Raw genomic sequence first — 13,063 nt, 5'->3', positions numbered from 1 at the left:
GTATACTACTTTCACACAAAAAGATGTGCTAAGCAAATCTGATGTGTAGTATAAGCTAGACTTTCTTTCTTCAGAGTTAAGATTTTTCAAACTATAAGAATCATTTTCAATTATTTCAAAATCTACTCTGCACACAGAATATCCAATAAAACATGCCACTGAAGAAAAACTCCCAAGTTTTTACAAGGAGTCTCACTATTTTGTTGTACTACACAGTAACATGATACTTTATAAACAATATTCCAGTTAGAGTTTAATGGGTAGTAAAGAAAAAAGTGAATTGTTATTTTGTATTGCTGGGGATTGAGCCCAAGACCTTGTGTTCAATAATTTAAAAGTATTCATCCACTATTACTTTTTCTTTTGTTTCAGTACCAGCTCTAGGTCTTGATCTCAGGGCCTGGGCGCTGTCCCTGAACTTTTTGCTCAAGGCTAGTGCTCTATCACTTGACACACAGCTCCACTTTGGGCTTTTTTGTGGTTAGTTAGTCTCACAGACTTTCGTGCACAGGTTGGCTTTGCCCCTCAATCCTCTCATCTCAGCCTCCTTAGTGCCTAGGATTACAGGTTTGAGCTGCCAGTGCCTTGTCACTAGTATTGTTTTAAACACAACAGCACATATTTAAAATAATTATTTGATACAAATATTATTTAGATATCCAGCCATAAACCAGCCTTTCCCTCCTCTTTCTACTTTCCCTCTCCCCTTCTTCCTTCCCTTGCCTTCTCTTCGTCCTTCTTTTAATTTTTCATCAGTATCAAGGTTTGAACTCAGGCCCTCATCTTTGCTAGGCTGGTGCTGTATCAATTGAACCACACCTCCCAGCTGTTTTTTTGCAGGTTTACTTTGGAGACAGTCTTTCAGACTTTTCTACCTGGCTTCAGACTGAGATCTCACAGATTTTAGCCTCCTGAGTAGTGAACCATCAGCACTCAGCACTTGCTCCCTTTCCCTCCCTCTCTCTCTTCTTCTCTTCCACATGTTTATTTTGTTTCTTCCAATAATCAAGTTTTCTCCCCTCTACCTTAAGGATTTCTTTCACTTATCCATCTTTTGCCTCCAAGTTACCTTGTTTCTTAAATCAAAATAAAAATTTGACAAGAAATAATCGTTACCTCATCATTGAAAGTACATGTTGATAAACTGAGCTGTTGCAGTAGCATTCTGAGAGAGACTTAAAATTGTTAATGATAAAGATTAGTAATATCTCTTTTATGCTCCCTGGTTAGGTTGAAGTGGAAATAAATTTCTTCCTTTTAGCAAGCAATCATATCTAACTCAAAAAAGTAATTAACACCAGTAAATCTTTATGTTATGATTAAAAAAAACCCCTTATTGTACTATGAGGTAAGTTTTCTTGTTTCTTTGAATAAGTCTGAATAGAATAAACACAAGCCATATCTCAACAGAGAGAAGGCAGGGCATTGTTATGATCTTATGTGATGACAACAGAGTCAGTAAAGGCAGTTTCATTTTCTTTTCTTCTCCTTATCAACTACTTTTTTTTAAAAAAAAGCTTTTATATCAACTTTATTCTCAAAGCCAACTTGTCTGATTTAACAAACCCCCACATTGTCAACTATTGTTGGAGTCATATTCCTTCTTACATGTAACAAAAATCTCATACTCAACAATGAGTTCTGGGTTGCAAAAGAAGATTTACTGTTTGCACCTGTCTGTAAGGCTTTGTTACAAATTAAACAAAGACACATAGACAAAAGATACCAAGAAGTTGCTTAAGTATTTTGTGTTTTGAGCCTTTAAATGATAATCCTTTGCTTAATTTGCTTAAATTGTAACTAAAAATTGGATTTAATCTTAACAACAAGGGCATAAATATACTATTTAAAAACAGCAGTCATAAATGTCACAAATTCATTCACTTTCTAAGACTTCTGTGTATACTATCATGGTTTTTGAAATATGGTTATGAAAATACCAAAGGAAATCTGGCACTAAATTCATTTTACTGCAGGCCAAGAGCTTGACATATATAAATTAAACTCAATCCCTCAGAGGAATAAGATAAACACTTTAGAAGTCCACAATAAAAAATTCTCCATTCCTTGTTCCTGGGTTCTACTTATTACAATGTACACTACTGCATCAAGAAGATGTTAGTAGGAAATATCTATTAGAGAGTCTGTTGGCTTGGGGAAGCTGAAATGTAGACAAGAAATGTGTACTGGCCTGCATTTGACCTGCTTACATTGAAATCACTAATAGTGGTCAACTTATAGATCAGAAAAAAAAATGAAGAAAATTAGTAATAAGCTAGTAATAATGAACCATTAATGGCCATTAATGTAAAGAAAATCCAACAAATACCTACACATAAACACTTTTGTACTTCCCATCTTTCCCAGTACTTGAGACCAGAATTTCATAACCATAGAGCTCTGGTACAGTAGTCTCATCTGTTTCACCATTAAGGAAAATGGAAGGTGCTGACCAGGTCAGTACTATTGTCCTTGCCTGGATGTCTGAGGCCTGTGAAAATATAACATTTAGAAGCAATTTGAAAGAAATGTAATTTGCACATAATGAAATACCTAGTATTGTTATGATTAAATACCTGTGTATATATATGGTTTTTTATATATATATATATAAATAACTAACAAATGGAAATTTGCTCATTTGCATATCACAATTTGTTGTTAAGGAGTGAAAAGGCCCAACAAGTTTAAGGATCAATCTGAGATATTAAAAACTATTAGAATAGGTAAGTGTGGTGGTATATTGCCTGTAATCCCAGCACTTGGAAAGCTGAGACAAGGGGATCATATGTTTGAAGCTAGCCAGCGCTATATAATGAGTATGAGGACAGCCTGTAATACTCAACAAAACCCTTTCTCAAAATGACCCACCAAAACTATTAGTATAGAAGTATAGATACCCAGATGCCCTCAGTAGATGAATGGATCAAGAAAATGTGGTATATATACACAATGGAATTCTATGCCTCCATCAGAAAGAATGACATTGCCTCATTCGTAAGGAAATAGACTTGGAAAAAATTACATTAAAAATTACATTAATTGCATTAAGCGAAGTGAGCCAGACCCAAAGAAACACAGGTTGCACAGTTCCCTCATTTGTAGTAGTTAGAATATGTCTATAAATCTACAAGCAAACACAGTAAGAGACAAAAAATTATACCTGGACATAAATTAAACAGGACTCTAAATATTCACCAGTAAGACCAAAGGAGAGCATCACAAAGGCTCAATAGCTATGTGCATATAGGCATATAAAATGATGTTTATCAAAATGAACTTTAAAACTTGAAAACAAGAGGGTTTTTTTTTTTTTAGTTATTAAACCCTCCCCCCCTGCTTTGTCACTGTTTTTGATTTCTGTACTTTTTATCTTTTTTTTGGGTCCAGTCATGGGGCCTGAACTCTGGGCCTGGGCGCTGTCCCTCAGCTCTTCAGCTCAAGGCTAGCGCTCTACCACTTGAGCCACAGCGGCACTTCCGGCTTTTTTCTTTTTGTTTATGTGGTGCTGAGGAATCGAACCCAGGGCCTCAGGCATGCAAGGCAAGTGCTCTAACACTGAGCCACCTTCCCAGCCCTGTACTTTTTATCTTGTACGTAAGTTTATCTGTTTGGGGGAAGGTGGAGAGCATAGAAACGGTGGGACAAAGGGTGAACTAATGCAGCAGTGATATTCAGTAGATACTATGTTGAAAATCAACTATACAACTTAGGGGAAGGGGGGTCATGAGGGGAAAAAAGTGGGAGAAAAGTAGGGAAGAGGTGACATTGTTCAAAAAGAAAGACTTATTACCTCACTTAACTGTAACCCTTTTACAGTAAAAGAAAAGAAAAGAAAAGAAAAATACTGGGAGAAAAAAAGGACTTTTTATTGAAAGCATAAATTTCTTAACATAGGAAATTATTAGAATAAAAAACCCACACAAAAAAAATTCAACAGAAAATGAGTGAAAGATTATGAAAGATCCAAAGAAAAAAGTGGACAAAATATGAAATGACACAAAACTGCTTTCATAATTAAATATAAATGAAAAAAATACTTTTCACCTGCAAGATAGTATAAAATTAAAAAGCTAATCATATTCTGTATGTTGAAAATCTGGAGAAATGGTCACTTAAACTTTAAGGCAATTCGGGACCCATTAGAAACATTTTTAGGGGGCTGGGAACGTGATTTAGTGGTACAGTGCTCGCCTACCATGCACAAAGCCCCAGGTTCAATCCTCAGTTCTACAGAAACAGAAAAAGCCAGAAGTAGAGCTGTGGCTCAAGTGGTAGAGCAGTAGCCTTGAGCAAAAGAAGCTCAGGATAGTGCCTGGGCCCAGAGTTCAAGCCCCAGGACGGCCAAAAAGAAACAAGAAAAACGAAAGAAAAAAATCTTTAGTACATTTTGTTCATTTATTTGTATGTGTGTGTGTTTGTTGTCTTTTGTGACAGTGTCTTGCTATGAAGCCCATGCTGGTCTCAAACTCATGAATCTTTCTAATTTCCATCCTTAGAGTGACTGGGATTACAAATATGGGCCACCATGTCTGGCTATGTTTCTTTTCTTTCTTTTTTTCTTTATTTTATGGGTCATGGGTCTTGAACTCAGGGCCTGGGTGCTGTCCTTAAGCTTTCTGCTCAAGGCTACTGCTGTACCCTCTTTGATCCGTAGAGCCATTTCCAATATTCTGGTGGCTAATTGGAGATAAGAGATAAGACTTTCCTGGCCAGGCTGGTTTTGAAGGGTGATCCAAAGATCTCAGCCTGCTGAGTAGCTAGGATTACAAGCTTGAGCCACTGGCACTATGTTTATTTTCTGACTGAAAAATTCTTCTAGGATTTCTCTCCCTCAGGATAGAATCCTATAAATAAATTTGGAAAAGTACACCAATATATCCACTTAATTGTAGCTTTATTAATGGAAATCCCCTACCCCCTAAAAAACAACCTGGAAATTTAGGGCACTGATTTCCTAAATAATGGTCCCTCTTAACAATTCCAAGACAGGTGTTAAAAAAATGAGGTAAGCCACATGAAATGACATTTAATCCATATTTTGGTGCTACAATGGTGAGAAAAAGGAAAGCTGGATATAATATGAATGTAGTTGTGTTAATTTTTTTTTTGGGGGGGTGGGTTCTCGAACACAGGGCCTATGTTTTCCCTGAGGTTCTTTGTTGAAGGCTAGCACTCTACCACTTGAACCAAAGCTCTATTTCCTGTTTGGTGGTTAAATGAAGAGCCTCATGGATTTTTCCTGCTTGGGCTAGCTTCAAACAGTGATCCTCAGATCTCAAGTCTCCTGGGTAGCTAGGACTGTAGGCATGAGCTTGGCAAAAATGTTTATAAAAATACACAGAGATTCCTAAAACTATATACTAAAATGTATTATTTAGAATCTTTGAAGGTTTTATGTATATATGAGGAGGGAGGTAGGAAGAGTTCTTAGTAAAAGCTCAAGGTTTTAATTGTTTTACACACACTTGTTCATACTGAAAGAGTTATGAGTATGCATTTCTTTTATAATAATAAGGGTATAAAAAGAAAAAAAAAGGGTCTTGGGGCCAAATACAGTTTAAAGATTGGTGTAGGCTTTACATAAATCTTTTCTTTAAAATAAATTAAACATCCTTAAGTGGACTTACCTTCGCCAAAAAGGCCCTATGACCAACTTGTTCCATCTTGTAGGATTTATTTTCCCCATTTACCACATTTCAGTCATAATAGCTCTTTTATTTCATCAACTTATTCCTGCTTATGCCTTTTTCTTTTTTCTTTTTGTTGGTCATGGGGTTGAACTCAAGGCCTGGGTGCTGTCCCTGAGCTTTCCTACTGAAGGCTAGCACTATACTTAGTGCTCACTTTGAGCCACTTCTGTTGTTTTTGGTGGTTAATTGGAGAGAAGAGTCTCATGGACTTTCATGTTCAAGCTGGCTTTCTGAGTAGCTAAGATTATAGGTGTGAGCCACCAGTACTCAGCTTATTTCATTAAAAAGTTTTTCATTTATTCTTTTTATTTCATATTTTTTCATTTTCACTTATTTATTTTATTTTTATTTCATCAAGCTATTCCTTCTTACTTATTCCTGTTTTTCCTCTTTAAAGGGGGTCTTCCTGATTATTTTACATTATTTACATTATTTTACTCAAGAACTCTCATGTCATGCTATTTCTATAATAGCATTTTTACACAGGATCCTGAACTTTCTTTATACATTTAAAAATTTATTGATATATACAAAGCACTTATTTTATATATAGATATATATATCTCCATATATATAGCTCTTCAAAGAATAACATAACGACATAAGGAAGATTACTAGCAGATAACGGAAAAAGCTTGCCACAGAATTAGCATAATTTAGCTATTTTCATAAATATTTACTGAATATATTGGAAAACTATTCTGAAAAAATATTTTAAGAAAATATGTGATACTTACCACTGGTTTAGCAATGTTGGAAAGAAGTGCTTCAAATGCTTTAGTTTCTTCATCTTTTTCTTAAGAAAAAAATTTAAAATACAAAAATTAAGCTTAAAAGCACTTTCCTTTCCTCCAAATATATCTTCTGAAATTTAATTTTCTTTTCTCAGCCTGCTGCATAGCTAGAATTACAGGTGTGAAACACCAGTACCTGGTTCACAATTTTATGTAATTTTTTTGGTGCTGGTCCTGGGGCCCAGGTACTGTCCCTTAGCTGCTTTTGGTGAAGGCTATGATTTTTAGATTTCAGCCTATGAGTAGCTAGAATTTCAGGTATGAGCCACCAGCACCTAGCTGAGACTTTATCTTTTCTACTTTGATCTTAATTTACACACAGTAATGTGTGCCCTATAAGTATTCACCTGTTTCAATTTCTATCTATATAGAATATAGAAATATATATATTTCAATTTCACCACTTTATGTATCTATATAGTCAGTTTTTATTATAGAAAGTTGTTTTACCAGTATATACTGGTAAAATATTCTCCTTCTGTGGAAAGCTCTCATTTGCTGATCTCACATCTTTAGTAGGTTATCTGAACAGTTTTTCATTACATGCTGTAACTCTGGTTTCCTCAAATAGAATTATAATTCATTTGCCCATATGTTATAGCCATCAGACATATAAGAAATGTTAGCTCAGTTAGATACCAATGGCTCATACCACTGTTTAGCTCAACTCTTCTGCAATATCAGTGTTGAAAGGGATTAGATGTTTCAAGAACTGAAGAACATTTTTGAAAATGCTGTTAATATAGAAGCCATGAAGCCATTAAAATTTGAAATAGAAAGGTAGGTAGAGTCAACATGGCTTACATTTTGATTTTTCCCTAAAGGTGAAGGCATTTTAGTTTCAAGTCATAAATTACAGTATTTAATAAAACAACATAATAAAATGCACATGTCAATTGGTAATTATTGAATTATTTGGCAGAACTGGGATTTAATTTAGGGCCTCAAACTTGCTAGGAAGACATTCTACCACTTGAGCCACACCCCCATCCTTTTTGTTTTAGTTACTTATTTTTAATAGAGTGCTATGTTTTTGCCTAGGGCTAGCCTTAGACTTAGACTCTTCTACGTATGCTTGGTTGTATAGATATGTGATTCATTACCTGGCTTATTGGCTGAGATTGGGAAAGTGGGGGATTTTGCTAACTTTTTTTTTTTTGGCTAAAACAAGTCTAGAATCTTATCTTCTGGCCTTCACTTCTTACTTACTTGGGTAGTTAGTAATTATAGGTGCAAACCATACTATCTGACCCAAGATTGTCAATTTAGATAAAGATGTTAAAGGACAGGATAACTGTGGTATTAGTGTTTATGAAATGGCACACTAGTATGCTTCACATGTAGTCACATTTGATGAACTATTTTGAAATCTGCCATAATCTAATTTTCAGAATTAGAAAGATAACAGAATCAGAAAAATGGGCATAAATACAAAGTGGTTCACGCCTGTAATTCTATCTACTTAGGAGGCTGATACCCAGGAAACTGAGGTTCCATATGTTAGAAATAGCTTGGAGTGTCATGCAGGTATAAGGACATGAAGTCAACTTGGGTAGTAAAGTCCAAGAAACTCCATCTCCAAAATAACCTGCTAAAAGCTAAGCTAGAGGCATGACTCAAGTGGTAGAGTGTCAGCTAAGCAAATAAGCCAAACAAGCAAGTACAAGACCCTGAGTTTAAACACTGGAGCCAGCCAAGAGGGCAGGGCAGAGGGAGGGAGTAAAAAGGGGATTTTTAAAAAATAAAAAAAACTTTCAAGAAAGGAGAAAAACACTTTAAACTATAGAGTATAAGAAAGGACTGATTAATGACATAGTTATTAACAGGAACTTAGACATAAATAAGTTTTAAGAAATAAAATTGTGATGAAAAGATAGAATAGCCTTATTAAAGGCTCAGAAATAGAAGAAATGGAATCTGGATCAATATCTGAGTTTTCCCTTTACACAAAAATTCCTTTCAAGCAGTAAGATTTATAATACATAAAATTACTGAGACTTCCCAAATTGTCAAAAATTAACACTCTAGTAACATTGAATTTTTCTCACATTTATAAGGTATTATGTTACAAATATCCAGTTTATTTAGACCAGGATGAAATGACTGATACTTTTAGTAGGTTAAATAAATGATGGAAAGAATGAATGAAAAGTTACCTTCTATTTCTATATCAACTTGTGTCCCACATTTCCCTCTCCCTGATTTGTTTCTTGCTGATCCTGTGTTTATACCACTGGCACTGTGCCCTTTTATAAGTCCATTATGTTCATTTATGGGAGAAGGACATTTTTGGGGTGATGATGGTGGACTGCTCATTTTATCTTTTTGTGTTCCTTGGCGATCTTTTAACTTTTTCTGTAAACGTTCGTATGTCTTACTAGATCTTTCATCTCTAAAGTTGGACCTTCCATGTGTAGAGTGGGTATCTAGGAAGAAATAAAACACAAATGTTAAAAACATCACTTTTACTAAACACAGAGCTCCCCTATGATCCAGTAATCCAAGTCCAGGGCATTTAATCAAATGATCACCAACAAGGCCACATTAAACCTACCAGCACAATTATGTTCATTGCAGAATTATTTACAATAGCTAAGATATGGAACCAACCAAGATGCCCCTCAGTAAGTGGTATATACACAATGGAAATCTATGCTTCCATCAGAAAGAATAACATCACCCCATTAGTAAGTAAATGGAAAGACTTGGAAAATGTCATATTAAGTGAAGTAAGCCAGACCCAAAGAAACAAAGGCTCCATTGTTTCCCTCATTTGTAATTAGTATATGTCTAGGATAGTCCTAGCAGAGGATCACAATAGCTCAATAGCTATATAAAATGATGCTAACTGAAATGAACTCTAAGATATGGAAACAGGATTTTTGGTTTTTTTAAGTATACTGTGTGAAGTTATTTTTCTTTTGCATTCCCCGCCCCCCTTGTTTATTCCCCATTTTGCTGGTTTTGATTTTGGTGCCCTGTAACATTTATCTGATTTGGGAAGGGGAGGGGAATCACAAAATGGTGAGACAAAGGACTAATGGTGAACCAATCCAACAGAGATACTTACAAGACACTATGTTGGAAATGAACTTTATGACTTGGGGGTCAGGGGAGCCAGGGAGAAGGGAAAGTGGTAGAAAATGAGGAGTATCACTGTTCAACAAGAAATGTACTCAATACTTTACTTACATAACTGTAACCTATGTACATCATCTTTACAATAAAATTTAAAAATATAGAAATTTCTCAACCCCAAAAAAGTTGGTGCAAGTTTGGAGTTCTGGGTATAAAGAAAACAACAACAACAAAATACTTTTTCCAAAGAACGCTATGACATGAGAAGAGAATAAGAAAATGTTTACCATGAAGTTTATAAAATATTATGAAGAATGGTTATTTCTATGTGTCTACTAACAGAACTAAACTTTGGGACTTGATATGAAGAATGCATTAGTTCTAATAAAAGTCATAGCAATATAATGAAGTCAATGTTCAAAAGAAAAAAATTAAAAGCTTATTTATTAACTCATTGGTCTCAAGTTTTGCTTTCTTTTAATCAGTCATGGGACTTGAACAGAGACTGGGCACTGTCCTAGAACTCTTTTGTGCAAGGCTAGCACTCTAACACTTTAATCCACCTCTCTATTTCCACTTTGTTAATTGGAGAAAAGAACCTTACTACAGACTTTGCTAGCTTTGAATTGCAATCCTCAGATCTCAGCCTCTTGAGTAGCTAGGAGCTACCAGTGCCCTGCTTGAGTTTTATTTTATGCTAAAATCTTTACTAGGAAAAATAAGAGAAAAGCCAAAGTTAGGTTTCAGTGAAGAAAATAATTTTAATTTACCAGTGCTGTTAGAAAACTGGCATAATATTCTTAAACTGAGTACTCAAAAGCTAAGTATAATATCATTAGAGTTAAAAACAGGGGCTTTGGATATCTATACATAAAAGAATGAATACAGACCCTTACATCATTCCATATATAAAAATTAGTTCAGACGAATCAAAGTTCCAAAGGTAAAGGTTAACATGATAAAACTCTTTGAAGCAAACAAAGGTATAATACTTGTGTGATCTGGACCAGGTACAGTTTCTCAGGTAAAAGCACAGGTAATCAAAGAAAAAAAAAAACTGGACTTCATCAAAATTAAAAACTTTTGAGTTGCGAGTATGGTTTTAGTGGTACACTGCTTGCATATCAAATGCAGGCTCTTTATTCAAAATCTAATGACAAAATTATATTATATTATATGACACAATGAGGAAAGTGAAAAAGACAATATGGGCAAAAATACCCATAAATACATATTTGATAAGAGACTTGTTTCTACAATATAAAGAACATATAATTCAACCATAAAAAATGGTGAAGGATGTGAAGAGTTTCTCCATAAATGATATATGCTCAATATATAAATGAAAATATGCTCAATATCAGTAGTCATTAGAAAAAAATCAAACCAAAACCACAGTTGGTAAATAGAGAATAACCAGTTTTGACAAGGATGTGAAACAATCAGAATCATTCTACTTGCAGATGAAACATTAAAAAGTAAAACCACTGAGGAAAAGAGGTTGAACATTCCTCAGTAAGTTAAACACAGAATATATAATCCAGCAATTCTACTCTGCACCACAACTGTAAGAAGTGAAAATATCATCACAAAAATTCACATACAAATATTCAAAGCAGCATTACTGGAGACAAAGCAAAAGCAACCTAAATATCCAAAAACCAATAAATGAATAAACTAAATGTGGCGTATTGAAGTGAAATATTATTTAGCTATAAAAAGGCATAAAAATGTCACTACAGATGAACCTTAAAACTGTTATATTAACATAACCCAGACACATTTTAAGGAAAATCTTATATGCAATACGTATATTGTTTACACTTAAATAAAACAGCCACAATAGGCCCACAGAAACAAAACAGATTAAATGATGCGGTAAAAGGAAATAGAAAGAGAAAAGAGAGGGATATACTGTTGGTAGTTGTATGTGTTTTCAATATGATAACTATGTTTTGGAATTAAGTAGTGGTAGTGAATATAGTATAGGGTTGAAGATTCCTAACCCAAAATAACATGTTGTTTAAAATATTACTAAAAAAATTACCTTCAGTGTATGTATATGTGTATAAAAAGTCTGAGACACATTTATATTCCTCTTCTGTATTTCACATAACTTTATTGAAGATTCTCCAATAATTTTTGTGTGTGTGTGTGTGTGTGTGTGTGCTGGTTCTGGGGATTTGAACTTAGGACCTGGGTGTTATCCTAAAGTTTTTTTTTGCCCAAGACTAGCACTCTACTTAAGTCATAGCTTTACTTCTGGCTTTTTACTGGTTAACTGGAGATAAGAGTCTCATGGACTTTCCTGTCTGAGCTGGTTTTGAATGGTGATTTTCAGATATCAGCCTCCTGAGTAGTTAGGATTATAGCCATGAGCCACCAGCAGACTCAAAATGTTAAGAAATTGAGCTAACCTTAGAGATCAAGTTCCATTTTAGGAACCCAATCCAAGTTAAAATGTACATGGAAAAAGTCAGGGAAGCAGCTACTGACTATAAAAACTGCACTGTTCGTTAATAAGATCCAGTAGTAGATTCTTTGGCTTTTTAATATCTCTCTTACCTTCTACCATTGGATAACTGGTTTAATATATGGATTAATGCCTTTTACTTTCTTTGATCCATTGCAATATCCATATATCCTAATGCATTTCCTATCTACACAAAAATAAATGTTTTTTTCTCTCTTTTTGGTGCCAGTACTGGGGACTGAACTCAGGGCCATTCACTCTCACTTGGCTTTTTCACTCAAGGCTGGTGTTCCATCACTTAACCTACACCTCTACTTCTAGCTTTTTGCTGGTTAATCGAGATGAGTCTCATTGACATTTCTGCCCAAGCTGGCTTTGAACTGTAAACCTCAGATCTCAGCATTGTGACAATAGGTTTTACAGTACAAAATAATAATAACTGCAATGTCTAGTCTTCTAATTTTCTCACACACTCTAGAAAACAAAATTAGCAATAAAACAGAAGAATAAGACTAGTGTGTATCATAATCATTGCTATTCTAAAATGGACTTGGATCACTGCATAAACACTGCTGGGGCTTTGTTAGAAATGTGGCATCTCAAGCCCTAAGTTTGAAAAACATAGACTATATATGTAAAATGTAAATAATCAATCCACTACAGGGTCTGCTGCATAGCAAATTTTTTATTTAAATTAAGATGTTAGAGATGCCCTGGATGCAGTACAGGAGATATCCAAATAGGTTATATCAAAAAGGTAGTAAGTAATATGGGGATACTGTTTGAGAGTGGGAGCTAGAAAGGATGGGAGAAAAGGGAGAGTGTGAAGAGGATGTGAATATGATTGAAGTACTTCACATTCATGTATAAAATAATGAAATGATTAAAAACTGTTTACAAAGCAGGAGTAGGGGAGAGCAGGAAAAAGTAATGGAGTGAATTTGATCAAAGCACATCATATGCATGCAAATCTCCTTGGTATACTAACTTAAAAAATTGAAAAGGAAATGGATAAAGGTAAAAAG

General features: G+C 34.6%; 1 protein-coding gene across 4 annotated transcripts in view; it reads right to left on the bottom strand.

The window, feature by feature from the left end:
* Positions 1-13,063, bottom strand: part of Fndc3a (fibronectin type III domain containing 3A) — a 118,102-nt gene that overhangs the window by 35,038 nt on the left and 70,001 nt on the right. For all 4 annotated transcript variants that reach the window (XM_013009434.1, XM_013009443.1, XM_013009446.1 and 1 more), the window contains 3 exons: positions 8,644-8,913; positions 6,431-6,489; positions 2,334-2,491 (listed from right to left, as the gene is read on the bottom strand). In XM_013009434.1, coding sequence (XP_012864888.1) covers positions 2,334-2,491; positions 6,431-6,489; positions 8,644-8,913 — 487 coding nt within the window. The remainder of the gene's footprint in view (positions 1-2,333; positions 2,492-6,430; positions 6,490-8,643; positions 8,914-13,063) is intronic.

This window comes from Dipodomys ordii, unplaced genomic scaffold (genome assembly GCF_000151885.1).
Source record: "Dipodomys ordii isolate 6190 unplaced genomic scaffold, Dord_2.0 Scaffold1, whole genome shotgun sequence".
Taxonomy (NCBI): domain Eukaryota; kingdom Metazoa; phylum Chordata; class Mammalia; order Rodentia; family Heteromyidae; genus Dipodomys; species Dipodomys ordii.
The sequence above is the reverse complement of the archived record's forward strand: the minus strand, read 5'-3'. Positions and strand labels throughout refer to the sequence as shown.